General features: G+C 42.3%; 6 protein-coding genes across 6 annotated transcripts; 3 read left to right on the plus strand and 3 right to left on the minus strand.

The window, feature by feature from the left end:
• The first annotated feature begins 564 nt into the window (after positions 1-564).
• Positions 565-2,000, plus strand: BDB00DRAFT_810751 (uncharacterized protein). The gene is made up of 5 exons (XM_053122562.1): positions 565-875; positions 950-1,228; positions 1,287-1,583; positions 1,641-1,743; positions 1,803-2,000. The coding sequence occupies exons 1-5, from the start codon at positions 590-592 to the stop codon at positions 1,954-1,956; spliced, it is 1,119 nt and encodes a 372-aa protein (XP_052982425.1). The 5' UTR covers positions 565-589; the 3' UTR covers positions 1,957-2,000.
• On the minus strand, positions 2,001-2,317 carry BDB00DRAFT_810754 (uncharacterized protein). Its single transcript, XM_053122563.1, is given in 2 exon segments — positions 2,001-2,272; positions 2,285-2,317. 1 exon segment carries the CDS (start codon positions 2,250-2,252, stop codon positions 2,019-2,021), a length of 234 nt encoding a protein of 77 aa, XP_052982426.1. The 5' UTR covers positions 2,253-2,272; positions 2,285-2,317; the 3' UTR covers positions 2,001-2,018.
• A 6,643-nt stretch (positions 2,318-8,960) lies between these two features.
• Positions 8,961-10,559, plus strand: BDB00DRAFT_165986 (uncharacterized protein). The gene has a single exon (XM_053116301.1). The coding sequence runs from the start codon at positions 9,328-9,330 to the stop codon at positions 10,459-10,461; it is 1,134 nt and encodes a 377-aa protein (XP_052982427.1). The 5' UTR covers positions 8,961-9,327; the 3' UTR covers positions 10,462-10,559.
• A 573-nt stretch (positions 10,560-11,132) lies between these two features.
• BDB00DRAFT_926969 (uncharacterized protein) lies at positions 11,133-12,222 on the plus strand (the record flags this gene model as incomplete). Its single annotated transcript, XM_053128859.1, has 3 exons — positions 11,133-11,148; positions 11,223-11,404; positions 11,497-12,222. 3 exons carry the CDS (start codon positions 11,133-11,135, stop codon positions 12,220-12,222), a joined length of 924 nt encoding a protein of 307 aa, XP_052982428.1.
• A 76-nt stretch (positions 12,223-12,298) lies between these two features.
• BDB00DRAFT_165998 (nucleotide-diphospho-sugar transferase) lies at positions 12,299-13,529 on the minus strand. The gene is made up of 3 exons (XM_053116302.1): positions 13,478-13,529; positions 13,225-13,399; positions 12,299-13,144 (listed from the first exon to the last, which is right to left on the minus strand). The coding sequence occupies exons 2-3, from the start codon at positions 13,229-13,231 to the stop codon at positions 12,375-12,377; spliced, it is 777 nt and encodes a 258-aa protein (XP_052982429.1). The 5' UTR covers positions 13,232-13,399; positions 13,478-13,529; the 3' UTR covers positions 12,299-12,374.
• Positions 13,530-13,978: 449 nt separating this feature from the next.
• On the minus strand, positions 13,979-14,877 carry BDB00DRAFT_810773 (profilin). Its single transcript, XM_053122564.1, has 3 exons — positions 14,644-14,877; positions 14,386-14,520; positions 13,979-14,218 (listed from the first exon to the last, which is right to left on the minus strand). Exons 1-3 carry the CDS (start codon positions 14,752-14,754, stop codon positions 14,057-14,059), a joined length of 408 nt encoding a protein of 135 aa, XP_052982430.1. The 5' UTR covers positions 14,755-14,877; the 3' UTR covers positions 13,979-14,056.
• Between the last annotated feature and the right edge of the window lie 681 nt (positions 14,878-15,558).

Genomic DNA, 15,558 nt, shown 5'->3' on the forward strand with positions numbered 1-15,558 from the left:
AATGGATAAGTATCCAGAAATGAAAGGACATTATCTTGTCATGGATAATGCCCCTATTCATAGCTCAACAGATATAGGGAAATATATTCACTCTAGAGGTTATCGATTTGTCTACCTTCCTCCATACTCTCCAGAACTAAATCCAATTGAACAGTTCTGGTCGGTTGTCAAGAGCAAGGTTAAGCGAAATAAGTTCCTGGAAAAAGAATCGCTCATGACTAGAATTAGTGAGGCTTGCGATAGCTTGTATCTGAGTGATTTCAAAGGCTTTGTTTCTCATTCTGCCAAATGTTTTGGCAAGTGTCTCAACAAGGAGAGGTTATAAAAAAATAGCAAGACAAAAAAAAAGATGGTCAGACAGGTTAGGTTGGTTAAATTGACTGGATTACAAACTAAGAATTTTGGCCAATCAAGGTTCAGAAAAATGAATCGGGGTTGTGAACCTAGGTTCAGAAAAATGAACCGGGGTTGTGAACCTAGGTTCAGAAAAGTGAACCGGAGTTGTGAACCTAGGTTCAGAAAATGAACCGGGGTTGTGAACCTAGGTTCAGAAAAGTGAACCGGAGTTGTGAACCTAGGTTCAGAAAAGATGAACCCCGGTTCTGTTGTTGCCCTAACATTAAATATGAACATCACTCGTAACCAGGCAATCTGCATGCTTTTTTGTGAAGAGTACAGCGATGATAATGCAACAAGACTGGCAAAAAAGATTGAACAACTTGGTGCTTTCGATGTGTGCTACGAAAATGATCCCAGGCGACCCGTTCTTGTCAATTTATTTGCAATTCGCAACGATCCATTCACTTTCAAACGTTATCTCACGGCACGTTCACAGCCTGATATTGAAAAGAAAGAAAATATGAAATTTGAACTTGGTAAGTAAGGTCAATGGCTGATATATTATTCTTAATTGAACAAGTTGTTTTAACACCAAAATATTGAATAACAGATTCGGAATCACAAGTGGTATCATTTCTAAATGAAGCGTTTCGTCCCTACGTTGAACCACAAAATGCTTGCTATTCTCTTAAAAATATAACGATGAAAGATGTGTATATGTCGGTCATTCCAAAAACCCAATGTTTGAACGGAAAATCGGAGGTAGCTTTTGCTTTGTGGTGCTCAAAGAGAAAAGTGGATTTGATGAATGTGCCGATCAGCCGGAAAAGGGAAAGAGAATCCAACAAGCGCTATCGAAAACTCTATGTCATGAAAGATGAATACCAAGGTAACAAGTCGTTGACCTACTTACAAAAACATTTGCGCGTTAATTTGTTTATTTTTAGACGATGTTGTAGAAGCCGTCGCAACCCATATACCTCGTTACCACAACTACATTCAATCTTTGAAGAAACAAAACCTTTCCATCATTGGATATGCTAGGAAATCCCCAGGCTGCGAAAGCAATGAAAACAGGAAAACACTTTTAAATCGCATGGTGAAGTGTTTACAAGAGAGATCGTTATGTGACAAGATCTTTGTGTCATCTTATTCAGTTGCTGATGAACCTCTTATGTCGAGAGATATGAATGAAAGCAACGATTTGTCAAATGGATTGGAATGCGTGTTTGGAAACACTCAAGGTATGAAAACGTTTTCAGCTATTTAACAATTTATTAATGTTAATCTTTTTTCGTTAGCCATGATCTCGTATATTCGATCGTCAGAAAAAAACGTTTGCCTTGTGGCTATTGACTTTTCCGGGCTGTCCACAAACACCAATGACTTAACAACCTTCATTGAGTAAGTATTATTGAGAAATGTGTTAAGCGAACCTAATGCTCAGTACATATTTTCGTTAGAAACCACGAAAACTTAAAAACAATCATTATTGACACCTTGCCGTACAAGCACAAAGTCCACGTATTCGAGAGACACTCTGTTTTGGAAAATCCATCTCTTTTGAATGCATTCAATTGCAGATCAAAACCCGTTCAAAGATCTAAAGATGTTTAATTTTTTATATGTGATATAAATAAAATGGGAGATTTCAAAAGTGTAGCTGATGTTCTCGTCATTCACGTAGTTTTGTCATTGTATGTTTCTTTAGATGAGGTTTCGTATCTTTTAAAAATGCTAGGCTGAGAATTTATTATAGCTTGTGTGAGTAGAACGGGTCGCCTGGGATCATTTTCGTAGCACACATCGAAAGCACCAAGTTGTTCAATCTTTTTTGCCAGTCTTGTTGCATTATCATCGCTGTACTCTTCGCAAAAAAGCATGCAGATTGCCTGGTTACGAGTGATGTTCATATTTAATGTTAGGGCAACAAAAAAAAAAAAGTGAACCGAGGTTTTCCTGAACCTAGGTTCACAACCCCGGTTCATTTTTCTGAACCTTGATTGGCCAAAATTCTTAATTTGTAATCCAGTCAATCTAACCAACCTAACCTGTCTGACCATCTTTTTTTTTTGTCTTGCTATTTTTTTATAACCTCTCCTTGTTGAGACACTTGCCAAAACATTTGGCAGAATGAGAAACAAAGCCTTTGAAATCACTCAGATACAAGCTATCGCAAGCCTCACTAATTCTAGTCATGAGCGATTCTTTTTCCAGGAACTTATTTCGCTTAACCTTGCTCTTGACAACCGACCAGAACTGTTCAATTGGATTTAGTTCTGGAGAGTATGGAGGAAGGTAGACAAATCGATAACCTCTAGAGTGAATATATTTCCCTATATCTGTTGAGCTATGAATAGGGGCATTATCCATGACAAGATAATGTCCTTTCATTTCTGGATACTTATCCATTTCATCTAGAGTTGCCTTTAAAAAGCTCAAATAATGTCACTGTTCCTATGCTATAACCATCAGTTTCGCGTCCAAGCTTTCTCTTTTTAATGCGCTTTGGAACTCTCAAACTAACATTAATTAAACCAGTGGCAGATATTGCACCTAAAATCGATGTTGCATTCGCTTTCGTTGTAGGCACTGTAACTATTGCAGGAGTTCCCTTCTTTGACCAAGCCATGCCTCGTTTCAAATTAATATGAAAGGCTGACTCGTCAAGAAAGACGCAATTTGTTGTGAAATCCATATCAGTTTGTTGCCACTTTTGTACCCAATCGTACCTTTGTTGAATTTTTTTCTTCGCTATTTCTTTCTACAGGTTGGAATTGTGCCTGCTTTATAGATAGATTACACTCAGTTGTCATGAAGTTATAAATAGTGCTACGAGAAACACTAAGATCCGCAAAGTTTTGTGTCAAACTGTCTGATACTTCAGTTACAACAGCAGAAGGATTCTCATCAATGTAATTTAGAAGAAACTGCTTATGCTCTTCTCCAAGAATACGACGCCGACTTGACTTTTTCTTCTTCTCGAAACGCTTTCAGGATCTTCATAATAGCGTTTGACCCATCTCTGTGCTGCTCGGATATGAATACCTAATTGCCTCGCAGCAGAAGAAGCATTCAAGCATTTGTTGAAAAATAAATGAAAAAATCGAGTTTTATCTTCATCAGAATAAACTGTATAGCAGCGCTTGTTGCATTGCTCCATATAAACATCCTCACTGCTCCTCTCATCCGCAACGACACGCATTACAGGATTATGAGGTCTCTCAGGAGGTTTATTCGCTAGGAATTGCGTACGAGAACTTATTGTTTCGATAGCGAATAACTCCTCGTCAACAACAAGATCCATGGGCTCAACTCCGTTCTCATCAACAACATGTCCTTGTCCATCTTCATACAAAATTTGCATATCCATTCTGAATGTCTGTAAAATAAACAAAAATAGGTAAAAGAAACGCAAAAGGAAGCAATAAGAAAATCGCGCCTATTTTATAAAAATAAAATGCCAAGAATTTTTATTGAAGCGACAAGTAAAAATAAACGAAGTTCATGTCACGTGAATGCGTCTTTATTTTTGGATCAGTCGACATTGTTGTTGGACAGGCAATTTTTTGGTGCGACATCAAACTCAAAATCAGCGACTTTACTTTCTGAAATGACTGTATATACATCCTTTTTGTTATATTTGTATTTCACTCTTAAGCATATATGCTTCAAGTATAAAAATCCTGTTTATCATTGAAAATGAACTGCTTATCATACTATCTATATCCATAAGGACACCTTTCTTCATGTTGCTGACGATTAAATTAGATAACATGCTTTATACATGCAAAGTAGTGTTTTTATAGATTTGTGAAACATCTTTTTTTTGTTTACTATGGTGATCCCGATTGCAATCAATTTTTTGATGTTTTAAAAATCCAGCTCTATATTGCTACGTCTATGCTCCTATGCGACTTCCAGATCTCTTTATCCGTTTCTTCTCCAGACATATTGCGGCTGTATGCCTCAATGTATCTGCTCCACTGGTCACTCAGGTCACAAAATGGACAGCCAAATTTTCTGGCAGAGTCACGGGCCGACCATAGAAAGATTCCTGTGTATTATCGACTTTTTACTAGCAAAGACACTAAATACGGCACGCAATTCCATTGATTGAGAACGATCGTGGCTTCGAATCCATCATAAAGTTCAGTGTTTCAAATTTATACAGCCTCAGCCAAAACCTGCAAAAGCGGCCAACTTTGATGGCTGATAACCTTTTTTTACAAACAAAATAGGTAAACCCAACTTCAATAACTATTCTAAAAATGCTAAAAAATGTTATTTAGATTACAAATAAGCAAATCATCAACTTATGGATCTTTTATTCGAGTTCAACTTTTTGGCGATTTAAAATGGGATGCATCGTGTTTTTTAAATGGAAGTATAGACAAGAGGAGTTTAGAGCGTTATCTTACGCATGTTTGATGTTACAAACATTCCTTACAACATCAACAACACAGTTAGTATAAATAAAAGATATTACCTGCAAAATCGATGTACTGGCAGACTGGGGAGCCAGTCGAGAGCAAATTGATGTCTTTTGGTGAGCGTATTTATCACCCCTAAGAACGATAATTACTATAGATTAATGGTTTATTGTGTGCGAAAGCTCCATATGCTGAGAGCCGAGAAGAATCTACATAGCTACAGTTTTTATACTGTGTTACAGCGATAAGTGCAGGTGCGGAACCGAGCAACCGACCGACTTCACGGTTTTCATGGTGTGACATGAGGGTTGTCCACCAGATGCCGGATCCATGAACCACTTGTTCTCATATTTTACTACCGATCTGCTACCACTACGAAGGCTTTCTGTATGGCGTTAGATATCAGCCAGCCGCTTTGTTTTGGAAAGCATCATCTTTTCTTACACTTTTCCTCCGGTCTGGCACTACTCAACGATTGCCGCCGCCCACCCTTATATTTCATTACATACAGCACATCATACTGTACAACAAAACAATGCATCAGAAAATCATCCGATCCTACATTGTTCTACCGGACGTGCTCTCCTTTATTATTTGTTTGTTATCCTAATCAAGTATTGCCTCTGATAAGTCGGGATTAAAGGACGGGTGTTCCTTTCCTCTATCTAAAAGAGAGCTTCATCTTTCTAGTAGTACATAGAATAATAAGAAATCAGAGTTGACATTGTAAACGAGAAACGCGGCATAAATAACTTAGAGAAAACTTAGATACTATCACTCTACATATGTAGAACATCATGAGATAGGAATAAAAGTACCCAATATGGAGAGACATATGTCGTATTTCCCACACACAGCAAAGTGATGATCAGGGATATGAAGCGCGGTGGTAAATTAGCTCCAGCTTATGAAGGACCATACACCGTAGTCAGGGAAACAAAAGGCGGATCATATGTTCTTATGGATGAACAAGGACTTTTAATGCCTAGAGATTTTCCTCCTTCACAACTCAAGTTAATTTTCGAAGACGAAATTGTTTCACTTGATGAGATACGTCAAGAAGGAAAAAATTGGTACACTGTTCAAGCAGTAGTAGACCACAAAGAACTGTCAGGTGGAAATTACCTATACAGAATTCGATGGGAAGGCTATGATGAGAAAGATGACAGCTGGCTCCCTCCCGAGAAGCTCAGTAGCCCACAGCGCATAGCTGAGTACTGGACGCGGCTTGGTACTGTTACACCAACAATGCAGAACAAAGCAAAAACTGCTTCTGCACAACCATCCAAACGATCTGCACGATCGACACGATCCACATCGAAACGTGGTACTGCAACGCGGCCCTCAACGTCTACACGTCCATCACGTCAAAGCAAACGCTTAAAAGCTCGCCGTTATGAAGTTTTAAACTTCCATTAGTTCTTAAGACAAACGGTTATAATTTAACCTGGAAGGGGGTAATGTGGTAAACCACACTACTTGAGATTGATGCGGACAATTCACCCCACTCCGCACAACTCACCCCACTCCGCCGTCTTCGTAACCATTAGAACGCAGTAGAGAGAACACCACACACACGGATGAATCAAATATTACATAGTTAGCACCATATCGATAATCTCTCAAACATGGATCACAATCGAGAATAACTCAGGACCAACCATTGTATACACATTGTCCTATTCTCGAGTTAGTCAGCACTTCCTTTGAATCTAGCTTATCTGAGTTGAGCGAAGTGTACCTGTCAAAGAGCGGATACCAATTCCAGCACTGACAAAGGTGAGACTTAGCCAAACAAGGAACACACTGATCACGGCAAAGATGACTCTTTACAATTGGAAGACAACGTCCATTATCATGGACGACAAACTCAACCTTCCCATCCTTCTTCATGTTCGAAACATCCGAAATCCGGCATGTCCGCGATCCATTCATCAGTTCATCCAAACGGAAGTCGAGACAACATCTTCAACAGTATATATAACGGGTTGTGAATTCATTCAATAAAAGTCATATCATATTTGACTCTCACTGTATTTCATATTGTCTGTTATTTCTATCTTTTACTCTTATTATCTATCCACAACCCACGTTTATCACAGACGGTCGTGGATTAGTTTGTACTCGTTTTTATGGAATGACATCGACGCGCTTAATTATTGCCAGATACTGATTCAGCTATATATTGTAATGCTGCTAATTACATGGGTGAAAATATTTCCATGGCAACACCAATAGCAGAATACTTATTCTCCTCCATGATCAAACTTGCGTGTTTTTCTGTTGTCTAAAGAGCCTTCTATATATGATCTAACAGGAAAAGACGGTAGTACTCTTCTAAGGATGCACGGACATAAAACCAGCAGAAGTTGTCACTGATCGCGCAATCGCTTGAGGAACCAATCAATATGTAGCGATCTTGACGCGTCACAATAATGTCATCCGACCTTTTCGCGTCACTTATACACGTATACATACCGTCAAAGTGATCATTTGGCACTGCATCCCTCTTTCTCACCTTTTTTATTTTTTCTTCATTTCTATACTTCTCTTTGACGTTTAAGACCAACAATTTTTCCTCTAGTTGTTCAAAGTGGTGAGTTACGTGTTCCATCGCTATATTTAAGAGTCTGTAAGAAGGTCAATAGCACACAGACTGACACACTTTAGTAAGCATACTTTACCGCTGTAGTCCATGTCCAGCAGCAACCAACGACCTGCAGCATTGCTGCTTGGTGATGGGGTTGTAGCAAGAACAAGGACACGACGCCAAACAAATGACGATGATCCGGCCATCATCCTGGGGCTACTAGATGAAGTACTCCTAAAGAAACTTGATCGCTTCCTGGAAGACCATCACAATAGCTCAGAAAAAGCAATACGCACCAAGATCGAAGGTAACCATAACTTGCCGAACGGGACGATGCAGAGTGTAGCGCGATTTGCGAACGAGCAGTACCGATTGAACATCAGCGCACAACAAGCTGGCAATCTGTTGCGTACACGCGGTTGTGATCCCAAGAAGCAGTGGCAAACATTTTGGCTACAAAATCTACATGATCGCCTGTCGAGGGAATTGACTGACAACGACTCAGAAGACACAGAACAGGAAGAGCCCGAGGATGTCGAACAGGAGGGCGGGCATGAATTACAAAAGAACACCGACGAGTCCGACTTGTTATATCGTACGACAACACCGATGGGATTTCCAAACATATTACGCTCAGACGTCAACGCAAAGTTATTTCATGATACAGTCATCAGCAAAGCTAAAGCAATCACGACAAACATTCAAATCTCAGCATCATTGTCTACGCAACCATGTGTAAGCTGGCAAAAGATGATATTGTTCTCCATCAAGACGGAAGTGTTCGAATCTCGCCTGCCTTGACGAAACTCGATTTGTAGACGCTTCTACCCAACGAATACAAGATCAAAAACAAGACTGCACTAGACCAACAGCGTGAAATTTGTGTACCTATGGTCAATCAAGATCTAAAAGGGCTTAAAGAGGAAGAAAATGGTTCCAGATCGCCTCATCAACGTGATATCGAAGGGCTGTTATCAAAACGACATCTGTACTATTTGAATTCGCACCACTTTGGGACAAAAACCAAGACGACTACCGACACTATTCACTTTGTATGGCATACCCTTTATTTCAAGAGCCCCGGCTTGCCAGCAGCACCATCAGGCTTGTCAGGAACGATCGAGGCGTCGATAAACGAGTACAGCACCAACCTCAACAACATGTGGGCGAGCGATAAGATTTTTAAAGCAGCCCTACATCATCTGACATTGGATCTGTTGCGCATCAGCTTGGTGACAAAAAAAGAGAAGGAGAACGTCGAAACGGCCGAAAAACTTGTCAAGGATGCGCGGGAGCGTGAGGAGAAAAACAGAAATACACCAATCGAGTATACTGTCCAACAACTGCGGTCTAAGCAACGCCACGAGTGCCGGCAGATAGCGAGGCACCTACGATTAGAAAGTCAATATCCAGAACAAACAGAAAAATTTGCTCAACGAATCAAAGCATGTATGCATCGGTTAGACAAGATCGTCACCCAGTTGAAGGAGAAGGTATGTTTCTTTTGAAATGGACTGTATGTAGAGTGAATTCTACCAGAAGGTGTATCCTAATATCGCCATTGTTGAGTTGCTTTATAGACAGAAAGCATTGAACCAGAGGAGGAGGAGGGACCTCGAATAAAAGATGACCAAACCAGCCTTGCTTTTGGTGATGAGGTAAAGCTTGCTTTCTATGTTACACACTCTGCTCAAACCCTCTTCATGATTTTCCAAGTTTATATGTTAGAGACTCTAATTAAACATGTGGTTATTAGACTGTTGACTATATTGAAGATGAAGATGGTGACAGTGTTGCTTCTAGTAACGACGAGATTGAACTTGAAGAGATTGGATTTTTTCTCTAAATTAGCTTTTATTATCCCTTGTTATAGCGTTTATCTGATATATACTGTTTATTTACTAGCGTTCGCTACCTGTCGTTGACGAAAACGGAACCATCCAATTGGGCAATCTGGTTACTACTATGGCTGACCGTGAAGCTGCGCATGAAGATGAAACTCAAGATATGGAACTGTCGCAACAAGAAGCACAAGTTGATGAACTGTCTGAACAACAAAGAGCCCAGGATAGCACACCCAACGAGCAGAAGACATCTTATTCGCGTATCAAGTCGTTGCAAGGTCTACTGAAAGCATTATTACGTTCACCGAGTATACCACGAGACCGAGACGTAGAAGAAGCTCAAATCACGGAGTTCACACGAATGAAAAGCCTTGCTGCATGGGAGGTCGCAGCTGTGCAAAAAATTGCCAACGCACTTTTACCATTCACGCCCGACGACGAAACCCGTTGCTTCATGACAGAGCTTCCATTCGTAGTCTTATCAAGTACGATTCTATCTGCTATTGGCTACAAAGACCATATTGTCGCTATTCATCCTGATGTTGCACCTCACAAGATCCACGTGCAGGCATTGACACCAGCAATCATGTACGAGATTTTGACACCTCACAATTGTGGACGGGCTCAAGGTCAATATCAAGTGCTAGATGACCAGAACAATCCCATCACATCGCGTGAACGAGCTCGAGATAACCCCGATGCTATGCTATGGTCCTTCTTCGATCAGTCTCGTGTTGAATCACTAGCGGACCGACATCGCATGGAATTCTGTAGTCGCATTATCGTACGACCAGACAAGACCGTATCAATCGTTGGAATCATGAAGGAAGGCTGTGAGCCGTTGGTCTCTGCATATGAGGAACGTCAACGAAAGCGACGAAAGAATGGAGGTCGTTCAGGAGCGTCAGCAACCATTGGGACGACCGATAAGACCCTTGAACAGTTACAAGCTGATGAAGAGCGGGCAACATCGAGCATAAAAGAGCTACAAAGAAGACATGGTGTTCTAAAGAAAAAATACCAACAAACCGCCAAGGAACGCAAAATAGCCAAAAAACGTTTTCAGTTTGCAACCAAACATGAAAGAATCGAAGCAAGTGCCGCACTATCGATACGTGTGCGTGAAAATCGGCAAGCTAGGCTCGCTATGCTGCTTAATCATCGTGATTTGAAGAATGAAAAGAGTCGTAGATACAAGACCCAGAAGGTAATATTATCCTCTATGGACTTCTTTAACACATGTACTGGTTGTTGATTGATACGTTCCCATTATTGTAGCTTATCGAGCAGGCGAAAAACAACAAGAAAGACAATGCCGCTGCAACTACTGTCCCAGCAATAATACCGACTGTGCAAAAGCCTCAGTGCGAAGATACAGCTGCTAATATCGATCTGTCAAATTATTGCCCATTGGGTCAAGTCTACGGTGGTACAGACTACGGTCATGTTATAATGTCCCAGACAACAGCCTTAACCAAACAAGATGTTCTTTTCCATGTCTCTCTCTACAACGCGCAGCAAATTCATCGGCAGCAGCCAAGATTAGCCGAAGCAGGTTCGCTTGGAGCAACTGTATCAATCAACCAAGCGTCCGACACGTCTTCACCCTCTGCCATCCCGCGACACGATGCCACACAAGCAAATATGAAGAGGGAAGGCATGGATTTAGAACCACCACCTCCAGCGAAGCGCCAGACGACCTTTGATTTAAAAAATGCTGTCGGAAGTTCTTAATTGCACCTACAAGAACAGAGTGACGCCAAGCGGGAAGGATCTACATTGGAAGAGCAACAACCACCAGCAAAGCGGCAGTGTTTGCATAGTGATGCTACAACATCTCATCAAAGCCCGCCACCGCATATATCAAAAAAGGAAGCAATACATTGCAGCTTGGTCTTGAACCATGTTGAAAACGGATCCATCACAATGAGCCACAAAGGACGTATACGGATATCTCGACAGAATATTCAGCAGACGCGGATTCTGTTGGACCGTGAGATGAAAGCTTCACCGCAGCAAGAGCATCACGACCAGCACAGGACCAGCAGCTACAACAACAGCAGCAATATATTGATCTTGAAACGCCTACAGTCAAGGACCTAAAACTACCCAAGCCATTCACAATCACACACGAACAGATCCATGAAGCGACGAAAACAAAAGAGTTCATGGTGAGGCAGGAGAACCGGCTGAAGAAGGTATGTTCATGTAAAATTGTTGTACGCATACGTGACAGTTTACATACTTAGCTTATCTTGCTTAAATGTTTATGAACTACATTGATATACAGCCTGAGAATGAAGAAGTGCAGAATGCTCTCCACGACTTACAACAAAACTGCTTCGTTTGCATCTGCGATCCAGTGGAAATCTTCAAAAGGCAAAAAGTCAGGCTACAGCATGTCGACGTTCTACGCAAGTTTTATTATTCCAACGCTGCCCTCAATGAACACCGTCACCGCGAAATTGCTACAAGTCGTCTTTATACGCAACTTGCGACAAAGGAACGCCAATACGTCAGAAGCATAACTTCCAAAAAGCTAGGAATCCCATCCAAAAACCTGCGTCCTGTCATGTGTGTTGGCCTTGCCGGCACAGGCGTAGGCTCCCATCTACGTGGGCGATCTCGGCGCGGCGGCCGCAAGATGCGCGATGAACATAGAATTTGTTGTCCTGTGGTATTGCAGGATGAATATCGAACTAGTCAAACCTGTCTCTTCTGCTTTTGTCCACTGGTGATGGCAACGGCAACCAAGGCTACAAAAAACGCTAAAATCAAGACAGTGAAGGTCCATGGCGCTCTCCAATGTGTCAACCCGGATTGCCCTGCGGTGCGTGTCGGGTACACTACCTTTAGTCGTGATTCTCTCTCGAGTACGGCCATGATCATCGCTGCTGTTACCCAGTTATTCTCCCCTACCAAATCACCTCTTCCCCCTTTCGATCCTACCAACCCAACACAAGCAAGTTTTACATTTTCACCTGCCTTTTTGCAGCATCCATCATATCATCTTTAGAAATGGTGCGCTTGTTGCTTCCATGGTTTTCCTGGACCTGTTTATTGCGCGCTCCCCTTCTTCCCCCAAACATCGTTTGAGTGCCAATAAATTCTTGTGATATAATTTCAATAATCTAATATACTCTGACCCTGTCTTTATTCTGTAAACCATTAAGCAAGATATTCGTTGGCTTCTATGTACGACTCAAGTCCTCCGACATCAATGCGGCCGGAAATTGGGTATGTTACTACTTTAAATCTTGGATACAGATATGCAAGGAACTTGCCAGTGGCGTCAAACGTCTCTTTGGGTTGGTCTTTCATTTCGTCGACAAAGGCATCCAGCAAGGGCAAAGCCTGCCGATCAAATAGATAAAAGCAAGGACAAGCCAAACGGGATTCTGTATCTGGCGGGTACGGTTTTTCCAAGAAGCTCTTCATGACACCATCGGCGTCCGTTTCTACAATACCAAACTTGTGCACTTGGTTGTCTGGCACCCGATACGTGGTCACCAAGCAACTGCCCGACGACACATTTTCCAGGAGATCCTTCAGCTTAAAGTCGTTTAAAAACAGCGTGTCTCCGCCTATCACAAGGACGTCTTCGTTCTCCAGCCCAAAATGGTGTATGCCAAAAGCAATATCAGGCACAGCTCCAAGCCGTGTCTCGTTCGTAAGTGTGCCATCGCTTACAATGTTTTGGGAAGGAACATTGTTGCGCTCGGCCCAAGCAGCAAATGCTTCGTACGTGGCGGCATTGGTGACAACGTATACGTCGTTGATGTTGTGTGAGCGAAATAATTCAAGCCAGTGTGTGATGAGAGCATCCCGACCGCCTAGTGGAAGAAGTGCTTTGGGTACTCCGAGAAGGTGCTTGTAGTCAGGCGACGCGTGGAGGTCGCGTTGTAGCCGTGTGCCGTAACCCGCACCAAGAATAAGCACTATATACGTATTCTTTTGTTTGTTACGCTCTTCTCTAGCTGCCTTGTGCTCTCACTGCTTTTGCCCGTTATATCTTTACCTTTCATTATTTAAGGAATCGAAACAAAAGGTCCGAAACTGCAAAGCACGGGACAAAAGAAGCTAATAAACGATCTTCGGGCTATATGTGTCGCAACAATTACCCGAGTACCTCGTACACATATGGAGACTTCAAGGGAACCATCAGCATTTAGCATTAAGCCATTTACTACCGACTAGCCGATAACATATCAAGTTTTTCGTCCTATGAGCCTTGAGCTCTCGCAGACAATGTGCACTACAACGAGCCGTACCAATAAATGTGCAATGGTGTATTATCGAGGCTCAGGCTGATCTTTCCTTTCGTACTAATAAGCTCTATATTACCCGACCTATCCGCTTGATAGAAGCAAAGTGTGGCTGAACCTGTGTGCCCTCTATATACCATGTCACCTCCTCTCTTGTTCAGGCCGCTTCTCTTGATTCATGTGTATGTACATCTTTTCCGTATATCCATTTAATGCCATTGGGCTTCAGACATCAGATAAAAGGAATGCATTGGATCCGTTGCCCTTGAAAAGAACGTATGACATTTTTGAGAAAGAGAGTATCGCCTGGTTTCCCCCCTCCCTGGCCACATAGGAGTAGACGAGAAAGGCAGAGGCGATTTTATCCTATCTGTTTTTGTTATTTTGATTTTGCGGGTCGAGTGCTACTCTGTGTGTGTGTGTGTGTATATGTGCGTGGGGGTGTGTGGGTGTTGGGATATCGAACAAGGAAGAACAAATGAACATGCGACACATTTTTTAACTGTGGTGTTATTATGTGGTTTTTTTTACTGTGTAACAGAAACAAGGCGAGAGTGTGTAAGTACATATCAGTTACTTGCGCGATCATAAAAGAGCAACAGAAATGCAACTTACGTAGCCGACCGAAATCAAGTAATCAGCCAAACCCTCGACGACCTTCGTACACTGACCGGGCTGGATACCTTCCTTGTAAAGACCGACCAACATAGTCTGACCGGTTTTGACGATGCAAACACCGTCCGAGCCCTGTCGTCGTATTGTTGCGTAGGAAACCGTTAGAGCTTGCTCTTGAACTGATTCAACTACACACTCAACACCTTCCCTATCCTCTTTTACTCCTCACTTCGGCACAAACACGGTTTTTTTCTCTAACTCTCCACCACCGAGTCATAACACAAAGAAAACCATGTTACCTTCTTGCCGTAGATTGAGCGGTCGTCAGCACGGAGGGTAAGGTACTTAACGCCAGCAATGTGAATACCTGAGGCACGAACCTTGTCGGCGTCTCTGAAGCCTTCAGCCATTTCGGTAATTTCGGCAGGTTTAACCTGTACGAGAAACAAGCAGAAATGGTCAGGTTAAACGCGCAAATTCTACTATACTTTACCCCATCCATTCCAACCCCGTTTTCCCCCCCTCGAGATGAACAGGGTAAGTCAGCTATTGCATACCTCGAAGCCAGGGGAGGCGGCCCATTGGCCACCAGCCAAACCAAAGATGCCGGCCTGGCTGACCTGACCGGTACCAACGAGATTGTTGTCAACGTATTGCTGCCAAGACATGATTTTACAAAGAGAAAAAAAGGGTAACGAGATGAAGAAGAAGAAGAAGAGACGAAGAAACGGACTAGGAAAAAAAAAGAAAGAGCGTGGAAAGCCGAACTTGGGTTGTGATGATGCAACCGGTTCACAGCGTGGCCAATGAAATAGTTCCCAGGCCCTGTCTGTTGCTATATTTAACTCGAACGCCAGACGCTGGTCCTGAATCCATTCGACCCAAACGACAGGTGCTGTCATCGCGTACATACACCGTTTGTGCATACGGTAACTTGCATCAAGGAGCTCTGCTACATGTTCTATCCTGTTCTAAGTACCACCGGCGATTCATCATCTAAAGCTTGTTGCCATGTATGTCTGTGTGCATTTGCATTCTTGAAAAGCTCGTCATATGTCCTCCTGCGAGACTTTTTATGGTTGTTGTTACAGCTGGCATGCTTTAGTGTACCTCGTTGGCACGATCGTCTGGCTGCCTCGTGTGTCGGTGATTTTACAGTACGTATTAACGGATCTGATGTACAGGGGGTGCTCATGCTGTTAAATTGACAGGTACAGGCTATTCAAACCATGGTTCAGAAAAGCTTGTTTACTACTTTACTGAACGAGTTCCAGCTTTCTGGTATGAGAGGACCATGTGAAGAGAGACGTCTTGTCCGTAAGCCTCAGCAATTGAATTCTGCTCGTAGTGATATAATATGCGCGGTTAAGAGTTCGACGATGGTGGCCGATACATCCCAAAAAAAAAGGCAGCATGCCTTTGCACATGGTCTTGTATGCGGAGACTCTGCGGTGTGTGAAAAAGGTCATCGA

Source organism: Zychaea mexicana (assembly GCF_025766255.1).
Source record: "Zychaea mexicana strain RSA 1403 chromosome Unknown BDB00scaffold_16, whole genome shotgun sequence".
Taxonomy (NCBI): Eukaryota; Fungi; Mucoromycota; class Mucoromycetes; order Mucorales; family Lichtheimiaceae; genus Zychaea; species Zychaea mexicana.